General features: G+C 40.7%; 2 protein-coding genes across 3 annotated transcripts in view; both read left to right on the top strand.

The window, feature by feature from the left end:
* Positions 1 to 1,805: 1,805 nt before the first annotated feature.
* Positions 1,806 to 9,344, top strand: si:ch73-206p6.1 (phospholipid scramblase 1). The gene is made up of 7 exons (XM_034145398.1): positions 1,806 to 1,862; positions 2,814 to 2,910; positions 4,522 to 4,564; positions 5,780 to 6,000; positions 6,084 to 6,245; positions 7,921 to 8,082; positions 8,514 to 9,344. Exons 2-7 carry the CDS (start codon positions 2,836 to 2,838, stop codon positions 8,541 to 8,543), a joined length of 693 nt encoding a protein of 230 aa, XP_034001289.1. The 5' UTR covers positions 1,806 to 1,862; positions 2,814 to 2,835; the 3' UTR covers positions 8,544 to 9,344.
* An 8,308-nt stretch (positions 9,345 to 17,652) lies between these two features.
* The window catches only part of plod2 (procollagen-lysine, 2-oxoglutarate 5-dioxygenase 2), a 28,604-nt gene continuing 18,801 nt past the window's right edge, over positions 17,653 to 27,455 (top strand). For both annotated transcript variants that reach the window (XM_034149324.1, XM_034149320.1), the window contains exon 1: positions 17,653 to 18,010. In XM_034149324.1, coding sequence (XP_034005215.1) covers positions 17,908 to 18,010 — 103 coding nt within the window. In that variant the 5' untranslated portion in view covers positions 17,653 to 17,907. The remainder of the gene's footprint in view (positions 18,011 to 27,455) is intronic.

Here is a 27,455-nt window from a genome sequence, read left to right as displayed (position 1 = left end):
CTCTGTGCTTACATCTGGGAACAATTATTCACCCTCTGTTCTAGGGATGGGAACACTTGTGTCTTCCATAACATGCAATTTGCTAGAATAAAGTAGATTACATTACATTACTTGTTAGACGCTTTTATCCAAAGCGACTTACATACTCAATACTGTGGACAATCCCCACAGGAGCAATTTGGGGTGAAGTGTCTCAGGGACACAACGACATGCTGACTGCAGTGGGGTTTGAACCTGTGACCCCCTGATCCCAACACCAACGCACTAACCCACTGCACCACACGCCTCCGCTAGTAAATTAGCACCCCCCCCCCCCTCTACATTTAGTAGATGTAACTAAATATCTGTTTGACATCTGATATTAGGGCTGCACGATATATCATGTGCGATATTCACATCGTAGGACTTCCGATATTAAGTAGGCAAATGAACTCAAACACGTCATGTTACAATTATTTTGCTGCTTGCTACAAAAGGAAAACTCGAGCGGCTCTCATGTCAGGGGTACTTGAGTGAGTGACTGCATGTCACTCACTCAAGTACCCCTGACATGAGAGCATGCACAGCAAACCACCAATCACAATCATTCTTGATCAGATCACAGGATAACCGAGCTAGCTCAGATTGTTGCTCTGATAAGATCCAGAAGTCTGTGACTAAAATCCTTCATCCGGTTAAATATCGTTAAAAAAATACCAATTTCATAGCATTAAAGTTCAAGAAAGGATGGTTTGCAGACAAAAAAAACTATTTTCATATCGCAATATATATCGCAGGGGAAGAAAATATATATCGCAATGTCAGTTTTTTCCAATATCGTGCAGCCCTATCTGATATTATAAATATACCTTTAGCAGAAGAGCAATGCTATTCCTGAAGGACAGCATGCATTTAGTTTTTACAGTATGTTAGTGGCTGCACATATACCACATTTACATTGTGTTAATATACAAATGTGGGGTTTTTCAAGGCGGTATGTGTCCTATTTATCTGCACAGACTTAATTTCGAACTCTAAGAATGGGTTGGAAGTCTTTAAATTGTCTTCCCATACTACTTTTAATATGAATGTATACAAGGATGTGTGTCACCAAAATCTACTGAAATCACCAAAAGGAAAAGTACTCATTTCAAAAAGTGTAAAAGAACTATACTTAAATACTACTTTCACATACTTGTACATTACTTGAGTATTTCAATGTTATGCTACATATACCTCTACTTGACTTGACTACATTTCCAAGGCAATAAATGTCTATTTACTCCAATCTAATTATTAAACATGGATAGTTACTAGCTATGATGCAGTAGTATGACCTAGAGATAATTATGTAAACCTTTAAACTCTTAAAGTGTTATGTTATTGGTGACATCGAGCCTAAAGAAGAAAAAAAAGGAATTATGTTAATGTTTCTGTTGAATAATTGTTGTCTGTTAATGTATTACTATACATTTGCCTGAAACAAGCACAATAATGATGTGTAATCAGAAACACCAAGGCAAGGCAAGGCAAGGCAAGTTTATTTATATAGCACCTTTCAACACAAGGCAATTCAAAGTGCTTTCACCAGGGAAAAACAAATAACTACTGTAAATGAATAAACCAATGCAACATTTTCCTCTTGTGTATGTCAAACTATTAAAAAAAATGCACAATATGACTTAAATATAGATAGATATGTTCTATTATATTCAGCTCTATACTCTCCTCTGTTCTGTTAAGCGCTATTCTACAATCCTTGCTTCTCATTGGCGCTTGTAAATAGGAAGTAGGATGATGTCGACCAATCAGAACACAGTTTTATTCCAGAGGCTTGGTTCCGGAGTGGCCTGTTATTATTCTGAGCAGCACATGAAATAACGGTGAGTATTTCTGATTCCGATTAAAAACACCAGTCTGTTTTGATGGAAAATAAGAAGTGTTGACGTCACTTTTAACAACTCGACGTGTTGTTTGAATGACAACTACGCTTATAAATCCACCGCGTGCGCGTTTATAGCTTGTAAACATCCCACCCCTCAGTATTATCAGTCAGGAGAGAGCTACATATTGGAGATAAACCGTGCAGCCTGTTTGGGTTCAGGCCTGTTGTTTGCGCGTAATCCTAGAAAGAGGATTTGTGATGGTGGTCTTCCCGTCTGAAGCTTCCAGAAACACCCGAGATTATCCGTGTTTCTGCAGCCCCTCCCAGCTTCAATCCGTGTTTACATCGCAAAAAGGGCCGGGCCACATGAGGACAAGGGGGGCTTCTTGATAAAAAATATTGCACAGAAAAGAGACATGTCCATCCAATTGTTTGTTTTTTCTATTTTGTTGTGTTTTAAAATGTTTTTACATCATGCATGAGGGTGTTCAGTCTGTTGCTATACGGATGGTTTTATTGTCTCGTGCTTTTACATTAGATTACTTTTGTCCTATCGGTTTTGTCTAAATGTATGTATGCTGCTTTTTATATATTTATTGATGTACAGCACTTTGGTCAACTCTGTTGTTTTTATTAAAGCCTGTACCTACAGTAATGATGTCACTGCTCGGTTTGACTGAGCATCCATGTGTTATTTAATTTACTTTCGTTTCTCCATGTTATCATTGTTGCTATTGTTGTACATCTTACAGGGTGGGGATGGTTGACCTCGTGTTCTGTTTCCGCCTGAACGGCTTGTTTTTAATCCATCTAAAAGCACTTTGCAACTGTTTTGAGAAATGCTGTTTAAATAAAGTTATTATTATTTGTTTTATTGGCTCGTGTGTCACCCTAAAAAAGGCACAAGATGGCGCTAAATCTTAGCTTTAATCACTGCATTTATCAACAGGTCTCCCTTCAAGTCCATCAAAATGGATATGTATGAAGTGCCTGTGCCCAACCAGGAAATACCCGGATGTCCACCAGGGTTAGAATACCTGACTCAGGTAACAATAGCTAGTTGTATGTAACGTATATGTATGTAACACTTGCAACCCTGGGGTGGAAATAGCCTTATCTCTGTATGTTGCATCAGATTTCAAGTATTACAATGTGTTAAATCATTTAAGTTTTGCTTACAAATGTTGCATATAAGTGCCTTCTGGTCCAGTGGCCAGTTCATTTCTCAATATGTCATATTAGGACAAGCACGGATGTTATAAATAACCCTGGCAATAGCTCCATCCTATTCAAGTGTTCCAGTTACAGCGTGCACAATACCATGGAAACTAGCCTTGGTTAATTCAATGATGTACACATATGCTCTTCCTAATGCAATGAGTCTGAACGTTTTCTATGAAGAAGCTCAATTGTCTACATAAAGTCTCCTGTTGTGTTCGGGTCAAATCTGACCGATTTACTACTTACAGCAATCATACATTTTTTGTTTTACATTCGATTGCATTAAGGCTTTATGATATCCTTCACAGTAGACATTTGAACATATACAATTGCTGTCAACTTTGTAACACCCATGGTGTTCCCGGTCAAAAATGACCGCCATAAAGAAAAGGAATTAGTAACCGATCGGGTCAGATCACACACACACACACACACGTTACTTGTTAGACGCTTTTATCCAAAGCGACTTACATACATTCAATACTGTGGGCAATCCCCACAGGAGCAATTTGGGGTGAAGAGTCTTGCCCAGGGACACAACGACATGCTGACTGCAGTGGGACTCGAACTTGCTACCCCGTGATTCAAAGTTCAGCGCACTAAATTCAGCGCACAATCCCACTGAGCCACAGCCTCCCACACACACGCACGCACTCACGCACACATGCCCATCCCCCCACATGGATCACACCTGGCCCACGCAATACATGTTCAGTGTCTATTCTTTGTATATTTACTGCAGTTTGTATACCAGTAGTCTGATACAATATTTACAGTTTGAAAGGGTGTTAAATGACATTTGGTGATGATTAATGATTTTTGTGTTCATGTGATAGCAGTTAAAACAGGACCGGTCAAATTTGACCGCGAACACCAAAGTAAGGGGGGGGGGAAACTAACAGGAGGGTTAAACGGCAGAGAATATGTTTGAATTTAAATTTTCCCACATGTCCAGTGGCAGTAGAAAATGAAGAAGCAGCTATACCACCTCCTTTCCAAGTCTTTTTAAAACATCCTAAATGTGAATATACACATATTGTAATGCTCAGATGCAACAAATGATGGGCCTTCATTTAAGGAAAGGTTGACGTGCCACAGTAGACTAAGCACACGTGTAAATAATTGAACGAATGAAAGCTTTATTCCATGAAGCAGCTCAAGTTTCAGGCCTCTGTTATTATGCTGAGTCACCGTCAAGGATCAATGCCCTAATGTTAGCGGTAACACCTAGGATCTTTAGGAGAGGGGAGTTCCTCAACACTCCTGCAGATTTAAAGCCTTAAAACTGGACTACCATTTCAGTTTTGGAACATTTTTACATCAGTGATGATAGAGAAGTACATGACAATATATATTAATAATAATGGACTTTTAGGCCCTCCCCTCCAACTACACCTACCCCACTGAACTGTGTATGTGGTTCTCTTTTCTCCTAGGTGGATCAGCTCCTCATCAAACAGAAAGTTGAGCTTGCTGAAGGTAAAGTATTTGTACGTGAGAAAATAAATCAGTTGTGCTGCTAGTTATGTTAAGTACCAACCCTAGACAAAACCAAGATATGCAAGAACAAATACTGGTATTTAGGTGACAAAAATACTCGGTTGGGTTTAGTAAAAACTTATGTTTGGCTTAAAAAATGTAGGTTTGTAATTTAAAGGGGACCTATCATGCAAAATGCACTTTTGTACGTCTTTTCTACATGAATATGTGTCCCCGGTGTTCCAGGGAACTCACCAAGTTTCAGAAAACACAACCCTCTCTATTTTCCTCCATACCCAAATCTCTAAAAAAAGGGGCTGCAACGGATCTGATAAAAACTGATCCAGATTTGAACACTGTCCTGACGTCAGGACAGTGGCGCTACGGCTATTGGGCCAACTCCACCAATCAGGAGGAGACAGCCACGGCCATTGCCGTTCGAAAGCGCTGGAGACGCTGTAGTACATATGCCAGGCCTGTAGATGGTGCTGTTCTCACTGAATCTGCCCTTGCAAAAACAGAGCTAAATAAGTGCAAATTGAGCAAAATGAGGCATGGCTAAAATGCATGATCTGTTTGGTATTTTGAAAGAAAAAAAAAAGTATAAATATGCCTTTTTATAGGTATGGTCCTACACTATATTATTATAATATAGCATGATAGGTCCACTTTAAGTTATAAAGATAAACACGAAGACGTTGCCTTTTTGTTTCACACGGGACCTTAAACTGGTGAAAGCCCTGTGTTTTTGTGAACAACTTAGTTTAAGAAGCATGAAAAGTATTCTCTTCCGGGAGAAAACACACTTCCCACAACGCGTTACGACGAAGAAGTTTTGTTCTATAGGGCGACTGTGGCTGCGAGGGAGTGCGGTCGTCTTTCAACCAGAAGGTTGTGGGTTCGATCCCAGCCCATGCAGTCAATATGTCGATGTATCCTTGGGCGAGATACTTAACCCTGAGTTGCTCCCGATGGCCAACGGTGTGTGAATGTTAGTTCCTAGAGTAAGGTACACTGCTCTGTATGAATGGGTGAACGACATGTAGTATGTAAAGCGCTTTGAGGGGTCTTAAAGACTGGATAAAGCGCTATATAAGTACAGTCCATTTACCATATAGGAACGTAATCCTTAAGAGACTTTTGAGTTAAGATGGGTTTTGCAGGTTTTGTCTTTATAACACGGACATATCTTTACGTATTGTTCCTCCTATGCAGCCCTGATTGGTTTTGAAAGCAACAACAAGTATGAGATCCGTAACAGCATGGGTCAGGATGTGTTCTACGCTCTGGAGGAGAACGACTGTCTGACTCGACAGTGCTGCGGTCCCATGCGCTCCTTCACCATCCACGTCGTGGACAACAACGGACAGAAGGTCATCACCATCACCAGACCGCTGAACTGCACAGCTTGCTGCTGCCCCTGCTGCCTACAAGAGGTGAGCCAAACACACATTAAGTCCATTAAATCCAGTGTTTTGAGGATATGAGGACTAATCCCACTCTGTTCTCCCTCACTCAGCTGGAGGTGCAGTCTCCCCCTGGGAACACAGTGGGGTACGTTAGACAACAGTGGCACCCGTTCTCCCCCAAATTCATCGTGTCGGACGAAAACAACGAGCCTGTGCTGAAGATCCACGGGCCGTTCTGTGGGTGGAGCTGCCTGCCAGATGTTGACTTTGAGGTGGGTTCATCTAAACTCCCTAAGGTCCCCGATTATACTGTTTTTCATTACTTTATTATAGGTCTCAGATATATACAGAACATGTCTCTGATTGGCTGAAACACCAAACAGATCATTGCAGCATTACCCATAATCCCCTCTGTTTCAGCCCTGTTTCCAAAGTGCTGATTCTCTGTCTGTTACTTTAGATGAAAATAAGGAGCCCCTCCCCACGCCCCTCAGAGAGAGAGATTTGGTTACAAAGAACACAATGGTGCTCTAGGAGGAGATTCAGGTGATAAGGTGGGGGGGGGGGGGGGGTTACCTTGGTTACTGATTGGCTAATGGTTACACAAGCCAAACAAATCGTTATGACATCATAAAGTGGCCAAAATCTGATCAGCTCATTTTCAGACAGGTTTTTATAGAAATGGATCAGGACAAAAAGAGAGAGAATCTTTGTTCCTGAAACTTTCAGAGTCTCTTTACACAGAGGGGACACATGTTGATGAAGAAGAGACATGAAGAAGAGGGGACACATGTTGATGTAGAAGAGACATGGAGAAGAGGGGACACATGTTGATGAAGAAGAGACATGAAGAAGAGGGGACACGTGTTGATGTAGAAGAGACATGAAGAAGAGGGGACACATGTTGATGTAGAAGAGACATGAAGAAGAGGGGACACGTGTTGATGTAGAAGAGACATGAAGAAGAGGGGACACGTGTTGATGTAGAAGAGACATGAAGAAGAGGGGACACGTGTTGATGTAGAAGAGACATGAAGAAGAGGGGACACGTGTTGATGTAGAAGAGACATGAAGAAGAGGGGACACATGTTGATGTAGAAGAGACATGAAGAAGAGGGGACACATGTTGATGTAGAAGAGACATGGAGAAGAGGGGACACATGTTGATGTAGAAGAGACATGAAGAAGAGGGGACACGTGTTGATGTAGAAGAGACATGAAGAAGAGGGGACACGTGTTGATGTAGAAGAGACATGAAGAAGAGGGGACACATGTTGATGTAGAAGAGACATGAAGAAGAGGGGACACATGTTGATGTAGAAGAGACATGAAGAAGAGGGTACACATGTTGATGTAGAAGAGACATGAAGAAGAGGGGACACATGTTGATGTAGAAGAGACATGGAGAAGAGGGGACACATGTTGATGTAGAGAAGACATGAAGAAGAGGGGACACAAGTTGATGTAGAAGAGACATGAAGAAGAGGGTACACATGTTGATGTAGAAGAGACATGAAGAAGAGGATTTTCCATCATAGGTGACCTTTAAATGTGTGCAAACCTAACGGGACACGGCCGCTCTCGCCCTCTGGACATCTCTTGTAAAGGATCCTCCTCATGCTCTGGTGCAGGAAATATGTTTCCAATCAGAGCGGGCCTTAGTCTGGATCGAGCCGCCGCACAGGGCACGCCCCTGTGCGGCACAGAGCGGCCATTGTTGCACGCTCAGCTGGTTTTATTAGATTGAGCTGTGAAGGGGATTTGGGTCAACGATTGAGACCTTTTGCAAGACCTAGAGAAGGGGGAACTGAAGCGTGATATTACCATGGAAGTTCCTCTCTTGCAGCTTTGAAGTTATTACTAGGACAGAAAATTCAAGTTGACACGACATTATGAATATTCCCAAGATTACCCTTCAGTAAAACGTGATGGATTGATCTTCCTCAGATTTTGACGATGGACGAAGTCACCCAGATTGGGAAGATCAGTAAGCAGTGGACAGGACTTCTACGGGAAGTCTTCACAGATTCAGACAACTTTGGTATCCAGTTCCCCATGGACCTGGACGTGAAGATGAAGGCTACGATGATCGGAGCGTGTTTTCTCATCGTGAGTAAAGTCTTTGCTGTTGGTCAACGTCAAAACAGCAACACTATTTACTGTCGAGTTATAGATTCTCTCACAGCAAAACAAGAGTTAACATTTTGAAATGACAGAGGCAGTCACCTCACATGACCCAACTTTTATGGGCACTCATGTTCTCACTGGTAGTCGGAAACTGCATGTACCTACCACTTAATGCACCACTTAGCCTACATTGTGTGGGAAATGTGACCTGAAACCACCCCAATCACCACAGCTTCTTTCTGTAGCAGCACACCACATGAGCTAAAGTGCTCCAATGCTAAGACGTTGAGTTGGCTGGGACATATCAGGGAATCATTTATATCCTCCAGCTATATTTTAACATTCATTCTGTGTCACTATAATGCATGATTTCTTTGCCTTTAACACGTTCTTCTTGGTGTTTTTCCACACAGGACTTCATGTTCTTTGAATCGAACAACTAGGAGCCATACAGGATATTCATGTAATCATTTCTGGAAAGCCATGATCAGAACAAAACGCCCGAGCATAGAACAACCTCTGGACCAGATGTTTTAAAAAAGGGACTACCAAAACGTACCTTAATGTTGCAGTTTTGCATGAACAATGATTTAAAAAGGTTTGTTTTAGTCTTAGCTGCTCAGGTTGTTTGTGACTAAGCTGCGAGTGCACAGTGCAGTGTTTCTAGGCAAAGCTTCATTTGTGTTTACATTACTGTCGCTTATGTAGGCCTCGAACTACGGTGGCCTACAAGTGCAAACACCAGGTGAAAAACATTTCCATTGAGAGAAACGAGCTGAGACCGTAAAGAATATTTCGTTACTACTGAAGACACTTGAATATTAAGATACCGTCCTTATATCAGTAAAAGGGAACACCATGCAGGCAAGAGCTGTTACACACGGAGTACTTTAGGAGTGTTTAGCCAAAAAGCACTTGTGTAATTTGATCAAATCAATAGTCAACATGTTAATATATAATGCTCTTAGCTATATTGTGCAGTTTCTAGTGTAGATAAGCTTCTATTTATTTATATATTTTGGTCATGTGTGTGTGCTCTGCTTTATACGATTGTATGTGTGCTATGAGTGTGTGTAACTGAAGCATCATAAGCGTACTATAATATTTGTAATGCCATAACAGTTATGCATTATCATTACTGAACGGAGGGGTTGTGGCTGTGCACCCCGTCTTGTCCACACGAGGGAGCTAGCTTTTCATTTTAGGAGAATCCCTGCTTATGCCATAAAGTTTTGATTGGGAAATTAGTTGTATTTTCTTTGGACAAACTCAGGTTGGAATGCATGCGGCTGTTTATTGTGATGTTAGCTACTGCTGGCACCAGGGAACACACACCTGCACCTCGTACTATGGATATAATGAAGGAGTACTCTTTGGGGGGGGATTTTGTTCATCAACTCATCAAATAAAGGGGTAAACATTTATTTGTAACCATTACAGTAGTGGGAAGTAACAAAGCACTCAAGTACCAAACTTATTTTGATATAATTGGACTTAGAACTTCTACTCCACTACAGTTATTCAAAACTCATAGTTACTTTTTACATATTAAAACGTGCGATTTGCATATATAATAACACCAATAGCACCACCATTATATACAAATACAAACTGGTATTAGAAAAAGTATCATATATTGGCTCCAGATTGACGTACTCCAACATTAAAATGCCCTGACATGTATAATACAAAAAGAATAGGATAAGAAATGACAGTACAACAAATGTATTATTGTGAAAAGAGTTACTTCTGTACTTCTACTTAAGTAACATGTTGAATTTAAGACTTTCCCTTTAATGGAGAATTATATTTAACTCTAGTGAATGATCTTGATATGATATAAACTATTTTCCAACATCACGGTCATTATATGATGTTAATTGTGGTTCAGGAAAATGAGAGGAAAACATACATTTTAAGTTATTTTCTAATATTTAGTGTTATTTTTTTTTCTTTTAATGAAGTATAGTACACTGCCATTTTGAAAAGCTTGTCTATCATAAATGTTCTTGTGTCATGTGTTTTGATTATTGCCCCCCCTTTATGAGCTAATTTTCAAAGCTAACACTTCAAATGTTTCACTCAGTCATAACGACTTAAGTTTTTTTATTAGAAATCACTTTATTCAAGTGAATTCAGATGATTTTCTTGCCACTAAGATTACCCTGATCATCGCTTGAAAGGGTTAATAGTACGAGGTGCTGGTGCTGCGTCCTCTTTGTGTTTAAAAGCCAAAAACGGGAGTTAATCTATTCCCACTCAGATATAGAAACACAACTTATTCTTATACTTTTGCACTAAAACTTTGAACTAATTTGTGTAATGTGATGAATGCAAACTCTGTGAGCTTAGCTTAAGTTGTGCAAATATAGTACAAAATAAAAAATATATTGTGACGTGTGCAGTTTCCTTATTAACCAAATCCATTTCGCCTCAAAAGAGCAACACTTAAAATGGAAAATGCTTTTACATGAGTGCCCACAGGCCTTTCAATACAGTTTAACAGTGAGTTTTACAATCGTCAGACCTTGTAAATGTTCATGCTAATCCACTCTGGTTTGCTTGTTAATGATTGGAGTTCACCAGTTGCTTTAATGGCTACCTTCACCTTTTTTTTTACAGCAATTTTCACTGCAGAAATCCAGCCTGCGGGGTAATTGATTGCGCCGATTACGTCAAACACAGATGTCCTTGAAGGACAACATGAAAAGGGAAATTAGAAAATGTATTTTTCAGCTTTTTCCAAGGAAGCTATTAACCTGCAGCACTTAACCTTGGGTGCAACCTAAAGAAGTCTCATTAAAAACGGCCCTTTAAGCTTTTTTTAATCACACATCAATGAAAAGAGTAACTGACTGAAGAGGCTTGAATAGAAGTGCTGCAGATTGTAAAGGTGAATACACTCTTTTTTCCTTATCTTTTTACACCTGTGACAATTATTTGATTTGATTAATGGAAGATAACAATCTCAGTATTGTGGAAATATGCCACATATGCCAGGGCTGGTGTCAGTGGGTTCATAGATCATGGCGGTACACCTCAGAATTGTGGGATGTTTCTTATACAACATACTTCCACAGATCACACTAAGTTTTACAATTCACAACCTCAAAACCGAGTTTCTGTGAGTTATGCAAAGCCTCTTTTGGGTGATAATGATAGTGTTACACATTGCCAGTGGAAATATGACTTGGCTGCAGATTGTTAATCAAGCTGTGGTTAGAAAACAATGAACAGCTTGTACATAGAGGGCCAGAGGGAGGATGGATAAGGATTACTCACACCTATTTTATTTCAGTAATGGGAACATTTCTCATTCCTGTAACAGAGTTGCTCAATGCAGGTCGATCACTATATGTTCCAAATGGATTAAAAAGGCCCAAAGTTAAGTAATCTTGAATTTATATCAAACGACAAACAGTTGGATCACACCAGCACTGATTACGCCAAGGGCATAAAGTTGGGCAACAATGGCCCCTTCATAAAATCTGTCCACTGAGAGGCAGGCTAATTACTCATAAACGCTTCTGAGGTAGTTGTTGTTACATTAGGTGTTTCTAGGACAACATTATGACACTAAATGGGGAAAAACAACATGCCAAAGTCGCTGTCGTTGCTGGCAATAACTTGATCTTCTAAACCAGGAGTGTCAAACTCAATTTCATCGCGGGCCACATTAGAATTGTGGTTGCACTCAAAGGGCCGGTGGTAACTTTAAGACTATATAAATATACATAGATAAATATATGTAATATATATATAATATTGTATTATTTAACAATATTTCCTCTGCATTGGATTATTATCGGATACGGTAATAACTTCATAATTAACTACGTCTGAAAGCAGAAGTCTAGGGCAAATAATTGCAATTAATGGCAAGTCTCTTCAGTGCGCATCTCACAAAATGAGATGCATTGTGGGACATGTAGTTTATGAGCAACGTGCTCCTGTAAAGCAGCACGTAACCTTATAATAAACGTATTATATTCTTTGCAAGCTCTTGTGGGCCACATACAATGATGTGGCGGGCCGGATTTGGCCCCCGGGCCTTGAGTTTGACACCCCTGTTCTAAACAAACCAAACGACCAAAAGAAAACCCCAACATGCATACTCTTAAAAAGACACTTTTTCTTTTGAACCATCTGTATATTGACTAGCCTGTATATGTGTGCTGGCTTCAATTGCAATGGTACATTTGGTGCTTGGTTGGTACCTCTCACACCCCACATTTGTATCGACATCACTGGGAACTTTCCCCAACTTAAAGTGAGTACAGAAACAGCTGTGGTGGACAAAGATCAATGTTGTATGTTACTCCTTTTTGAATAGACTGTGGATACTTCCTTAGGGCTCACCCCGAGTGGTAATCTATAACTAGATGTCAGATATAACTGAGAACTCCTCCAGACCCCACACCAGAAATGTCACTGACGTCATCCTAACAGAGATTTACTGGCTGAAAAGTAACCTATTGGGAAAGATACAGATGTTTTCAGCAGCTTCAGTATGCAAGGGTTAGCTTTAAAAATCCCGTGTATTAGACTTCCTTTCTATTTGAGACCATATCAGCCTTAATGCGTGATCATTTAAAATAACTGCACGTTTTAAAATGCCAGAAATGGTTAGTTTGACGACTTGGAGTAAAAAAACAACTTGGATGCTTTGCCTCTGTGATGAAAGGAGTAACTTCCAAGCTTCTTGCTGTGTTGTGTTCACACTATGACACATGTAGGAGCTGAAACTGTTAGAGTTTGTTTCATGTAATTGCTGGGTTGAATAGCGTTGGCATTGTAAAGGCTGATTGTTGTCTGGACAGTCTTGAAACTATCACGATGCATCAGTGAAACCAGAGTCTTTATAAAAACAATGTTTAATAGCCAAGATGGAAGGAAAAATAAACTCCTCTGATTACTTGTGTTGCCCGACACACAGCGAGAGATAAACAGAGTGGTTTGCTCACTAGGGTCAACAACACATGTGCAGCCTCGAGAAGCAGCAAATACACACAATGGGGGGAGAGAAAGCAGATGTGAAGTACAGAACAGGGGGGGTGGTTGTTTTGAGAACAAATCAAGCACTGTTCGACCCCATCAACACGGTGTCCTAAAAGTGATGCTCATTCACTCAGAAATGGTTTGTAGGGAACATACTGCTGCCTAAATTGCAAGTGCAAACACTCAACATTTGTTAACCTGCTGTGCATGCTCCTTGGTAATTATGAATATGTCTAGATGCAGCCACATCGAACGGTAAAGTGTTATATATCTGAGCTTAAGGACATACAGAGAATGCTATGCAAAGAAGTCACAACCCCTGAGCTCCTAGATCCTTTGTTTTGGTAACCGGCGGCTGCACGTTTATTTAGTGCGAGTGAGACCCTCCCTTTGAAACTAATGGCTTTAAAGACACCAAAAGACCTCCCCACACATAGCATCGTAAAAGCAAAATGGCAGGGGTCAGCCTTCAGCTAAAAGCTAGGTAGCTGCACATTGGGTTAAATGGATTGAGGTCGCTCTGCAGATAAAAACAATAGCTATTTACCTTCTTGTTACTGAAATAACTCCAACTAATGCTAGCCCAGTGTACTAACCTCTTCACTTCATGGGTTACTGCTCCTGTAAATCTTGTGGTGTGTTCATTGGTCACTTTCTCAGGTGGTGTTAAACAATATTGCCTCCAACTGCATGCAAATTAGAAGGACAGTTAATGCAAGGTTGCATCCTCTTCTCCTCAACCTACCGTGGGTGTTTCTTTTCAAGCCTTGTGGGTTTAACAAGACCATCTAATGATGACATTCAAATGAGAGGCCAGCAGACGTGGTCATTATGTGTAATTTCCAAGGAGCACTGCCCACAAAAAGCTCTTTCTATGCAGTAGAAATGCAATTTTGCAAGCATGGAAATCACATAGTTTTGTAAATCTTCAGTCAATAAAACATCCTGCTCAAGTGTTTACGGTAAAATAATGTTTGTAGTCTGAGACAAAGGAAGGCAGACCGCCCGCCCACGATGAAGGTGAATGAATCCATGGTTAATCTCTTTTTCCTTTTGTGGCCAGACTCTGAGGTGGAATCAAAAATGTACTTGCTGTGCTTGTTAATGTGCCTCTTTGGTGTAAGACTGAACGTGGTGTTGATGAAACCCCCACCCAGAAAACCCTAGACCACACCCCGGGCTGATGGTCTCGTAAGTGGGACCACGTAGACAGCATGACGTCAAGATAATTCCCAGGAGGACGATCTGATGTGGGGGGAAAGCAGCGCTGCCCTCTCCATTGATCTGGACTAGTAATTTAACTTCTTGCCGAGCGATCAAAGCGTTCGGGGGTAAAAATAAAACCCATTCTTTAACAATCATAGTGCAATTGTGGGTTTTCCAAGCAAGGTTTAGGGGACGAAATGTCTAGGATTTGTGACTCACCAGTGCAATTGCAAAACCATCCGGTGGCACCGCCAAAAGAGGGTTGCTTCGGAAATAGAAGGAAATCTAAGGTGTGTCCCGACCACAGGCAGTTATGTCATTTTGGCTACGATATCTCCTCGAGCAGTCCACTAACACTTTTTCTTTTGCAACGGCCAAGAGGAGACGACGATGAAGTGGCATCTATGTCATTCAAGAAGTGTTGGCATTATCAATATGCTGTTGAGGATAAGAAGAGAAGAATACAATGTAGTTTGCAAAATGGAAAACGTATTTGTCTTTCTTTACGTCCTCAAATGCAGCAGTTCAGTTTCCCCTGGAGTCACTTTTTTAAATACAATTTAAAACAACAACAGTGCTATGGAGAAAGGAACCAATATTTAGACTGTGATACATCTGTTTCCATCGGCTAAAACTCTACTAAAATAATGACGTTTCCTTCGACTAAAACTAGAAAAGACACGCTATTACTGTAAGTGAAATCAAAGTATTAATGGCGGTCATTAAGACGGGTCAGTGAATGAGTAGAGGAACAATTTCAGCCTTATTTTACCATGTGTCCCTTTTCCCTCCTCATCGGAAAAATGTAGTTGTACTCTAATATTTGCTTTCCTTTATAGTCTGCCTCCTTAATGAATCATCTGTTATTTTAATTTCAGCTTGATTAAATATAAGTGCACAGTGTCTCCAAAACAGTGCTTAAAATAGAGGACGGTCTACTGATGTCACTGTCTCTGATTCTTCTACTAAAGCGAGGACAGTGTGGGCTGGAGGAGTTTTATTTAGCGCTGAGATAAGCCAAAATTAAAAAAAGCAGGCTCCAGCGCACTCCACCTGCGTCTGAGCATCCTTTTAAGGTTTGATAAACACTAGTATTTAGCTGTGAGTTAATGTGTGCAGGCAGTCCAGAGTCTGCTACCTTCTGCAGAATTACTGAGGAGACGGGGGGTGGTAGGTAAGGTAATTATGCGCAGGTGTCCTGGATCAGTTCTGAATGTGCCATTTTGTGTAATTAAATGTAATTCACTCACCCACACCACATGCATCCCATATTAAAATGTCATCAATGCACTCGGTTCTTGTCACATTTCTTTGCAAATCTTGACTTGGAAAGATAAAAGATGAAATTATGTCCTCATATTTATAGAGGATTATGATCAATGGTTCTCTGATGGGATATTAAACTGCTCCTAAAAACTCTGGACATGTAATCTGGGTATAATCAAACCCAGCCTTTCCACATGTTTGGTGGGTGTTCAGCCAGTGAGTTGAAGCTTAATTCTTACCACGCACAGCCAAGATGCGACCACTAACACTTATATTTTCCAGCTGTCGAGAGTCCCCCACGGGGCAAAAATGAAATGTTAGATGTGCGTCACCGAGTCGTGAAATGACACTTTCTTTGAGGTTTATTTTGAGTGCAAGCAAAAGGATTGATACTTTGGTTCATTCTGTGTTTGTCCGAGCTTCACAGACACGATGCACAAGACTTAAAGAGGTCATTTTCTCATGACCCACTAACTTTAGAGTCAGTGAAATGCTGAATCACTGTAGAGCACAAGGCGAGGTCTTTATGTTGTGTTTTCTGGCATTGGGTCTACATTTTGGAGGTTTATCAGGGCCTCTGGAAAATAAGTAATTCATCTCATAAACTCTGGCTTCTGCTCTTTCTGCATGAAACCGGTGATGTCATTAAGAAAAACAATCTGGGCACTGGCAGTCAGACGGGAATGGTTTTGCGCCGGGGGGCATGTCTGTTACGCCTAATAAGGAACGGGAGACACACATGAGAAAAAGCATCGGTTTCAAGGCTGGATATACTGAGAGACACACATGCAATGCAACCGTTGATGGAAGCTAAATGAAATGTTGGCTTTCTGTTTCCCTCTTCACTTCTCTCTCTGTGTTTTCACCACTGTAAGGAAGTAACATCTGCAGCATCAGGTGCCATTTCAATATACTGTCGTTGGTTAGAAGAGGGATGGTTTTTCTTTTGTGCTGTGTGGAAAACAATGTGTAATTCCACTGGCAGAAACTTAAAGAGGCCCTATTCTGCTTTTTGGGGTTTTCCCTTTCCGGTAGTGTGTATATAATTTATTTAGAGAAAAATAAAGAGCTTTTTGAACATTAAAGGTAGGGTTGGTAAGTATGGAGAAACAAGCTCGAGTGCGCTAGAATTTGAAACTACGCAGCCGAAAAAAATCTGCCCCTTCCTTCAGACTTCCTTACAGAGCCCCTCCTCCAACACACACGAACGCGCACATGACCAATGAGGGCACGAGATAAGTTTGTGCACGAGATGGAAGGCTGACAGGCAGGTAGGCCATCCAGTTATCTGACCCGGGCCGACTCAAATGATTGGTCGTGCTTTTTACAGCGCCACGGCTTCCACTGATTACATTTTTTTAATGTATTTATTGTCAAAGCATTTAATTTATTCATTGCTATCGGGATGTTAAGAGCATTCCATGGAATATAACAAAAAGTGTTTCTGAAGTGAATTACCTACCCCACCTTTAAAGCATGGAGACATGTCACAGTAGAGACACTAAATACTGATATCAACGTGAACATGAGCAGAATAGGGCTTTAATTGAACGAAAATGTGTCGCTGTAGAGCTGAGTTGTAATTGAGAAAAATATGATTATGAATATATTAATTAAATGAAATGTGATAAAAAATGCTCACAACTCAATAATCTATATAATATTATTATTATTATTAATTAAAGAGACATGCTGCTTCTGATACTTTAAGTACATTTAGTTTGATTTGAAACTGAAGTGGTATTTCTACTTTAAATTAGGTAAAGCATCTGAATGCATAATTTACTACTCATACTGTACAAATCATGTTGATGCTAAATATCCCTATACTGAAAAGAAAAAAACACTACAAAACAAATATCAAAATAACTTGTGTGAAAATATCGCATTTGAAATTATTTTAAATGCATATTTTATAGTTTTACCACCCATTTCCCCTAATGAGTCTGAATGAAAAGTCTCTTATGAGCATGTAAAGGGGAGTACTGTTGGTCAGGGGGAGGGGAGCCTGGGGGAGGGCTGTGGAACAGTAAAGGGGGTTGGGGCGGGGGGGGAGGTGGGGGATTCATATACAGCTGTGCTTAGTCACACTTTGCGCAGGACGTGCCTGTGTCAGGGTGAACACCGTTATCTCTCACCGGGAGCAGCCTCACCATAAAGGAACCACGCCTCGCAGAACTCAAACTCCCGGAGCTCAGCCTGAACTTCACATCCACTGGAGAGTTTTTATTTCATTATTTCTTTTTTTAATACCGCGAGAGCGCACATATCGAGCCTGCAGGGCTTTCCGGACGGTCACGCGCACTCTGTCCGGGAAACACACGCACAATAACAGACATGGAGTACCTCAAGTTTTGTTTTGTGTTTTCATGCTGGGTGAAGTTAGCACTTTCTGTCTTCTCTACTGATGCTCCTCAACCTCTTGCGGCTATTCCTAAAGGTAAGACACCTGCGCAAACACACATATACTTTTACTTTAATCGGAGTTGTTTTTGTTGTGCATGTAGGATTAGGCCTATATAATGTTGGAAAGTCGCATGAAGTTACTGTCTGGGCTCCAAGAGGCGCATGTTGCATGCCTGTGGCTCCCTGTGCGTGAATCTGTCAAACGCTGTCGGTGCGTAAAATTACAAGACAGTGAACCGTCTGCGGTTTCTCACAATCCTGATTTTATTTGTTTAACTGCGCGCAGCTCCGACTTTTATGCGTTACATGGCAGGCTGTAAAATGCCAGAGATAAATAACCAAGGCGAGACTTGGAGACTTCCACTTGTTGAATTTAGACTTTAGCAACCATGCAATTATTTTGGAATGATTTCCTATGAATCAGAATACAAGGTTTTCTATTTGATTTTAATAGCAAACAAGCAATTACGTGCCTGAGAAAGCGAGATAATTGAAAGTTGATAGACAGCTGTAGAAACACTACATGGATGTCACGGTTTTATTGACTTGTTGCCATGTCCCTGATACTAAATTACTCCAAATTACCCTAAAATCATTTAAGTTAAACACATCTATTTATACAGTCACGTGGTGTCTTGTAAAGAGCTGCAAACAACAACATAAGTGGGTACATGTGTGTGTGTTTAATACCAGTGTTGGTGTCATAAGTGCTGTGGGTTTATGTGTGCATTTAGTCTTGAAATGTAGTGTTTTAATGCGGAACAGCTGCCTTCAGTCCCCACAGGTTTGTTTTGTCCTCTGGTCCACACACACACAGAGACACACACACACACACAGAGACACACACACCCAGAGTGTCTTTACAAGGGTCACAATGTTTGCTTATGAAAGCTGTTCACCTGCATGGGGGGGATTATATCAGGAGGTAAGAGTGATGCAGCTTGTTGGGATTTATACAGTAAACCCACTTAATCTCTAATGAACGGTATTCGAGGGTATAGCAGATTTATATGACCATGCACACTTTATTATAATCAATTATTTTAATACGATTGTGCTTAAATGTGTTCCCGCAGCTCTGCTATATTCCTTAAGATTTAACCAGGTGCCATGTATACAAAGAACATTTTTAAGTATATGAAGCACTGCCTTAACTAAAATAAAGATTAGTATAACTTGCCACGTTGATGCAATAGCAAAATAGCAGAAACAAGAGAAATTCAGAATGATTCGATTTTTGTTGTAGAGAAAAAGAGGTCGCATTTAATGTAAAATGTTCCAGTCTTATAATTCCAAAAGGAATATCATGCACAGATGTTTCAGCAAGCAACTCCTTCAGTACGCAAAACTGCGATCAAGCTTTTGCAATTTCTTTATGTAAAAACAAGCGACTACTTCCACTCTACCAAAGGCATTTTGATGCTATAAAAAAAGGACTTGTGAGTATTCAATAAAACAGTTTGTGTAGGAAAACCTCTGTGCATTTGAAGCGCAAAGACCCAATTTCCAAATCCTAATAGAAGCCATTTGTTTCTGACTGGGACATCATGATTAAACTCTCATGTTCACCAATTATCTACACTTTCTTGGAGTCTAATAGTGGTAAGCAAGGCACCAAAATGACTATCAATTATTTCACATGTCCAGATTTGTGTTGAATACCACCTGTGCAAGTTAGTGTTGGTTCACACTTCCTTCAGATTCTGATACACCTCTGCCAACTCCTCTCTAAAAACCACAGCTGTAGCACGGATGCGAAAGTCCTGATTCAGCAGGAGAACGGGGGCATTAGAGAGAAAGAAAGCCCTCTGCCCAGATCTCACCTACGTGCACCTTGCCAGTCTGTGAGCAGCGGACGTGGCTGTTAGTCTGGCGGCTCGGAAAGTTACAAAAATTGGGCGGTGCAGACCCCCACTGTCCCGCCACCTGAAAGGAGCCTTTCACTTATTCCTGACTGTGTGAACAGCACTTCTGACAGGGTGTGTATTAGATTTACATGTAGCTCTTGTGGTGCGAGTGTAAACCACGGAGTTGCTTTTAGGGTCAATTCACTGTATTCCCTTAGTAACATCAAAACTATCAAATGATATTTAGAAATATGGTGATTACTAGCAGGATTACAATGTTAGAAGTGACCTTTCCCAGAACTCACTGACGTGTCAACAGGGAGAATTTGATAGAAAAGAGAAGGAAACTCCACCTAAACGTGTATTCCTTATATTCTGTATAATAGCGCTGTCTATGCCTATATAATTTCAGTCTAACAAACTAACAAACCCTGCTGGCAGTCCAAACATGCAATCAGGCCTCCGAACATTGTCACTATGTCACCGCAGCGTTGGTACCGTGCCTGCTTTCAACCAAATATGTCATTTGTGTCTCTTTTTCTGAGCCTTGTCTGAAGTATTCTGCCAACTATCAAATAGCCAAAATAGGATCAGCAGGATATGAAGCGGAGAGTTCCCATGATGCAATGTCTTTCTCTTAAGAAATACTGAAAACAGATGGCATTTCAGCAAGGTTATCGGGACTATAGTTGCAGTACAGATATCTCATTGTGTTAGCGAGCAAGGCTTTCAGTGATGGATGTGCAACAGTGGGATTTAAGCAGCTGTTGATTTCTGGCAGGAGTGATACAGCGAGCAGGGTGTACTGTCTGTGAGAAGTATTTCAACCTTTATTTAGGTCACATTATTAAAAAAAGGGCCCTATTGTTCATATCAGTATGTAGTGTCTCCACTTTAAAGAGTCCTCTCCTGCTGATGTTCAGGTGTATATCAGTATGTAGTGTCTCTACTTTAAAGAGTCCTCTCCTGTTGATGCTCAGGTGTATATCAGTATGTAGTGTCTCTACTTTAAAGAGTCCTCTCCTGCTGATGTTCAGGTGTATATCAGTATGTAGTGTCTCTACTTTAAAGAGTCCTCTCTTGTTGATGTTCAGGTTCATATCAGTATGTAGTGTCTCTACTTTAAAGAGTCCTCTCCTGCTGATGTTCAGGTGTATATCAGTATGTAGTGTCTCTACTTTAAAGAGTCCTCTCCTGCTGATGTCTCAGGTGTATATCAGTATGTTGTGTCTCTACTTTAAAGAGTCCTCTCCTGCTGATGTTCAGGTGTATATCAGTATGTAGTGTCTCTACTTTAAAGAGTTCTCTCGTGCTGATGTTCAGGTGTATATCAGTATGTAGTGTCTCTTCATGTCTCCATGTTTTAATGTTCAAAAAGCTCTTTATTTTTCTCATACTGCCTGTGCTGCAGCACCTCTTTTCACCCTCTGTCTGAAACCAGAGCCCAGTCTGCTCTGATTGGTTAGCTGAGTGATTGGTAAACAGCTTAGAGATGTCCGGCCCCTTAGCCTCTCACGCACAATGTGTTGTAGCACCATCCATATGGCATACAAAATTATAATAGGGCCTCTTTAAATATACCAACGTTGGGATATTTATTGCAATATTTAATTGTGACACAATTTTCGAAAAAATTGAATGGCTACAGGACAATGAAAGGAGAGAAATGGCTGTAAGACAATCACACTATTGTAGTAAAAAAACAAGCTAACAATCATCAGAAGTAAAGGCAGGACCAACTCAGTAGCGCTGGACTGTTCCCATCAGAGGAAATGGCCGCCCTGAGTGTAATCATTTCCCCTGACAATAAACAGCAGGCCATAAACTAGAACCAATTATCTGTTATTTCATAATAAATTACAGGTGTTTTTGTAAAAGAGCTATTCTTGAATCAAAATGACGTGAGGACTAAATTGTTTCCTGGCTCAGTGCGGGTGACATCATGCCACATCCTAGGCAGAAGGGCCTGTGGTTGGACATGTGTCGTTAAAGACAGGCTTTTTCTACAGATGCACCGTGATGGAAATGGTGCGTTGGGTAGAAAATAACCCTCATTTGAAATAATGACTGTGAGCATTAGGCGTTCTGGTACCTTTTGTATCTCTAATTTCGAGACTTAGGCTAATAAAAAACACATGGAGTTAACACCTAGCAAGAGGTAAATGTGTTTTTTAAATGAAGTCTACAGGTCGAGATGCCTCTGAATCCTGGCTTTTAGTTATCAAAAGGGCTATTTCTGAGCTAAAGCTGCTTGGAGTTATATTAAACACTAATGCATTTTAAAGCTGGAAAATCTTAAGAAGTAATTGAAGGTTGGGAAGCACGCTATGTTTAGCTCAGGGCTGAGAGTTGGATGGATGGCGGAGTTACTAGTAGAGTAGTCAAATAGGATAATAGGAATACAAAAAGGGAGATATATAGATTTTTGTATCTATTATATATCCATCCTATATTGATTCGGTCTTATAGACAAATCCACAGATGGGTTTTCGAAGTCTTTGTGCAGATCTCAGACATAAAGCTACCAGTATACTTCATCAGGTCTGCTTCCTGGATCACTCCACCAGATTTGAGGGGGGGACTATTTAATGTGCAACACTATAAATGCCTTCCTGGAGGGACTGTCTGATAATGTGCCTTATTTTTTAACAGTATTAAATCCTGTTTAGCCGTACGCCCAACAACTGTCCCGTTGTTGTTTTCAATGGAAAATCTTGTTAAAACCCAACAAGCTTAGCTCCAAATGGTAGACAGATTAAACACATTTCACAAAAACAAGAGCTGTAAGAGAACATTACATTCATATTCACCAGGTGTCCATGAACAGGACTCCAAATGGATAATGAGGATGCTCCGTCACTGCTGGAGAAGCAGCTGTTTGCTATTGCAGAAATGAAGCTATGTTGCCCAACACATTATAATACTAAAACAAGTGTCTAGCAGGATTGTCTCCACTCATTAACATAGTAAATGCAATCAGCAGAAACTAACTCATCCAAGTAATGAAGCCATTTCTTTGCCATGTAGTAAAGTATCAGCGTGTGCAGCGTTAACGTACCCTTCACCGTATACACAAGAACATGACACTTGCCCTTTTATACTGTATTTAGCAGAAATGGATGTGAATAACTCTTTGCAGGTCTTTGTGGATAGGGATAAGCTATATATTTCTCTCTGCTACACACTGACTTCTTCAAAATGCTTCTGTGTTTCCTTCTTTAGCTGTTGTGTAATAAATAGTACACTGACTATTTTGCTTTTTTCACTTTAATCTCCTAAAGTGTTTCATTTACTCACTCAGGCGGCCAATGTTGACATAAATCATGCATTACAAACCAACAGATTACAGAATGATTGTATCTTATAAATGTCCTCTGAGGCAAGGCAGGAGTTAGGAATTCTACAACATTCCCTTTTAGAGAAAACAGTCACCAGGATGGGAAGGGTGTTTGTTACGTTAAATAAAACAATGAGGGGTTTCAGCTGCATAATGGGCTGAAATGTTGGCACAGCTCAAAGGCTCATGCCCAGCTATGAAGGTTACATTCCTGAGTCTGTTGCACTCTACAATCTCTTACCACTCGACATGTACCCTGACGATTCCCCTTTTCCCGATCTCAGTTCAATGACTTGAGGTCAAATCACATTTCATATGACGAGGGGTGTCTTTCAGGAGGGTGCACATCCTCAGGCAGACCTCCAAGTTCAGGCATGGCCCATTGGATTGCACAAAGAAAAGCACAATCAATCATAACTGGGCGAACCATGCAAGTATAAATCATGTCTGATTAGATATTCCCGCAAAGGAATGTAATGCAGTTTAAGGGACCCTATTATGCTCTTTTTCATGTTATATTCGTATGTAGTGTCTCTACTTTAAAGAGTCCTCTCCTGCTGATGTTCAGGTGTATATCAGTATGTAGTGTCTCTACTTTAAAGAGTCCTCTCCTGCTGATGTTCAGGTGTATATCAGTATGTAGTGTCTCTACTTTAAAGAGTCCTCTCCTGCTGATGTTCAGGTGTATATCAGTATGTAGTGTCTCTACTTTTAAAGAGTCCTCTCCTGCTGATGTTCAGGTGTATATCAGTATGTAGTGTCTCTACTTTAAAGAGTCCTCTCCTGCTGATGTTCAGGTGTATATCAGTATGTAGTGTCTCTACTTTAAAGAGTCCTCTCCTGCTGATGTTCAGGTGTATATCAGTATATAGTGTCTCTACTTTAAAGAGTCCTCTCCTGCTGATGTTCAGGTGTATATCAGTATGTAGTTGTCTCTACTTTAAAGAGTCCTCTCCTGCTGATGTTCAGGGTGTATCAGTATGTAGTGTCTCTACTTTAAAGAGTCCTCTCCTGCTGATGTTCAGGTGTATATCAGTATGTAGTGTCTCTTCTTTAAAGAGTCCTCTCCTGCTGATGTTCAGGTTGTATATCAGTATTTAGTGTCTCTACATGTCTCCATGCTTTAATGTTCAAAAGCTCTTATTTTCTCATACTGCCTGTGCTGCAGCACCTCTTTTCACCCTCTGTCTGAAACAGAGCCCAGTCTGCTCTGATTGGCTAGCTGGCCGGTTCTGTTGTTGATTGGTCAACCGCTTAGAGATTGTCCCGCCCCTCATGCACAAAAACCTATATAACACACTACAGGAAAAGGAAAAAACCCCAAACCATATTTAGGCCCTTTTTAACTGAACTGCTTTCCTTTGCCGGGACAACTTTTTATAAACTGTTTACTTAGATGACCAAAATAGAAAGAGTCGCGGTTCCCTGTCCAGAACCGTCTCGTCAAATAGGAAAGATCCTGTTATCCTTCAGCTCAAGGCCGGGGAATATTCCCATGGTACCACTTTCCTCTCTGGAAGAAATGCTTACTCAAGCTTCGCCCGAGCCAGCGAGTCAGAGATTTTGCTCATTGAAGTGTGAAAGTTTACCTAGACGGCCGGTCCATGTGGTTCAGAGAAGAAACAGTGAGAGAGCGTTTGGGGTTCATGCCTTTCTTGGAGAGGAGTTACAGCAGCAGTTTGAGCTGCATTCCTCTCCTCCTGTGGGCTGTTCGTACCGTCCCGACATAAGACTGTTTACTCTGACGAGACACTCATCCTCCATAATCACGGCTGTCTAAAAAACCTCTCCCTTTTCAGAGTAGCCATCTGTGCCTTAGGTCGCTTCATTATCAGAGGGATTTAAAGAACTTGATAATCAGCCCGGTTCTAAACTGTGTATTTAAATGTGAAAGTATGTGTTCTTCTGTTAATAAGAAGAAAATCTAAATATGAAGTCATAGCAGCCCCCAGTTGAACATGATATGAAAACACATGTATGGCCTTGGTTTGAAATATAATTAGCAGATGATTGTTCCCTAGGTACGTTGTGTTTAGAGAACATGTCAAAATACCTAGCTAAGGTTTCCAGCCTTAGTTCACATGAGGCCACTGGGAAACGTTGTGTATGGAAAAGCCCTGGAAGAGATCTGCTGAGGTGTTTGGAATAAGAACTTTGATGTAAGAAATAAAAGTGCTTCTTTCATCTCCTTTAAATCAAAGGTGGTTAGCGTCGACAGACTGTACTTAACTGGGAGCTTGCTTGTTGGGATGCACTCATGTGGCCTGCATGTTTACGACGGGGGGAAGATGAGGAGGTTCTGTAAGGTCACAAAGTCAGCGAGGGGTATGAGCCGTTTCCGCCTGACAGCAAACGTGTCCCTGACATCAAGTACAAGTCAGTTTTACTGTGTTCAATGGCAGAATCCCAGCTCCTTATGTGTAGGAAGTCTTTAAAAATGTAGTGAAAATAGGGTTCGAAGCAGCTCACTGCTGCTCAAATGCAAACAAGTCCACTGGTTAAAAAGATAGCTGAGTTCATTGCAAAGAGAAATATAAAACATATGTCCTGGGAGTTTTCACAGCATTACGAAATATAGATTTTTCCTTGACGTCTACAAATATTGCCAAGAAATCCCAGCAGGAAATTCCTAAGAATACTCTGTCAGAACAGCTTACCGGACCCTTAAATAACACAGATACTCTCCACCCACACATGTTGAATGAAAGAGGCTGTTTCCAACCATTTCCTTTACTTTACAAAAAGAAAAATCAATCAAATGTATTTGTTATGGAACTTTGTGTTTTAATAGCTTCCAGGAAAGACGATATGATTAATATATTTTTTTTTAATTCCCTAAGCGTTGCGCACAATCTGCGTCAGACACCAAAAAAGGAGATAGTGTCGGGTTTGATTCATACATATCTCTCTGGCATACAAAACATTCATGAATTATTACATTCAGCACACCTAATCGGCTAAAAATGTGTAACCCAGATGTTCCAGATGCTAACCCTTGCACTGCGTCATCATCCCAAGCCAAGAACATGAACATGGACACACCTGTTCCTCAGAATCCCCTCCCTCTGAGCGCAGCTTAATCTAAATCCCAGGTTTCTCTGAATCTGCCAATTCCTTCGCTATGTCGCTCACCTGATGCTGTAAGGATCGAGGCAGACAGACAACTATTCGTGACCCGTAACAGAACCTCTGTGTCGGAGAAGACCTGGAAAGGCTATTAAAGTGACGACAGGGCCACAGGCTAGACGGGATGAGACCATGACTAAGTCTCAATGACTGGAAATGGATGGAAAAGTTCTGTCAGGAGGCTGCCTGTAATATACTTAAGTGTGATGAGTGGGTGGGAGCTGGATGATTATGATTATTCTGCCAACACAATTATTAAGAAACTGTTCTTGCACGCTCAGGCTTTGTTCAATGTACTTCTTTGGTATTGGAATAAAGAAGAAAATACAGTGGATGTTCGAAAAGTAAATTCAAGCCCAACTTTTAAGCGTTTTTTGATTCAGATGTCCATTTCTAGGAGACGTCCATATCCACATTACTACTTCCCCTTTCAATGGCCACCATAGAGGTTTTGATGTCCGCTCTGCAAGCTGTCGTGAGGGAACTGTACCGGATGAAAAGTGACGTCACATATCCTATCCTTAAATCGTTACATTCCTAGTAATATTACTAACCAATGAAAACCACAACACTTTCAAATCTCAATAAATAAATGCCAATCTGTGTATTCCAGCTTTTTAACTGTGTACTGGGACACATTGCACTCTTTCTGGCCTCTGTCACACTTCCAACGCTACTTGCCAATGTCCAATAATTCCTTTACGAGGGTTCGGTTGGCACATACTGCTGCATATTAAATAGAGCGCAGATTGGCCCTTGAAACAATAAAAAGTAGGATTAGTATTGAAGTGGTTCAATAAAGAAATATTAAAATGTCATTGACTTTTTGTTGGCCTGCACTGAACTGCATTTTGCTCAATGGTAATGAACCAGTATGGGGTTTGATTCTCTAGAGATTCAGAGGACTTCCCTCCTTGGCTCACTATCAGATTCTGCTTTCTAATCAAGCCGGTACAAGAGAAAGCTAGTGGGTGTAATCTGCCTCTCTGTCGCTTCACATGAGGCTATGGTGCTAATTTGTACTTGGTCTACCCTTTGTCAAACCTCAGATTTCAGCACTCAGGTTTGTGGATGTTCTTTTAACCAAAGAGGAGTAAAAATGATTTGGTCAGAGTTTAAAAAAATAGTTCTTCTTTTGAATGAGATCAAAACGGCAGTAGTTCCTAATT

The sequence above is a fragment of the Trematomus bernacchii genome, unplaced genomic scaffold, assembly GCF_902827165.1.
Source record: "Trematomus bernacchii unplaced genomic scaffold, fTreBer1.1, whole genome shotgun sequence".
NCBI classification, from domain to species: Eukaryota; Metazoa; Chordata; class Actinopteri; order Perciformes; family Nototheniidae; genus Trematomus; species Trematomus bernacchii.
The sequence above is the reverse complement of the archived record's forward strand: the minus strand, read 5'-3'. Positions and strand labels throughout refer to the sequence as shown.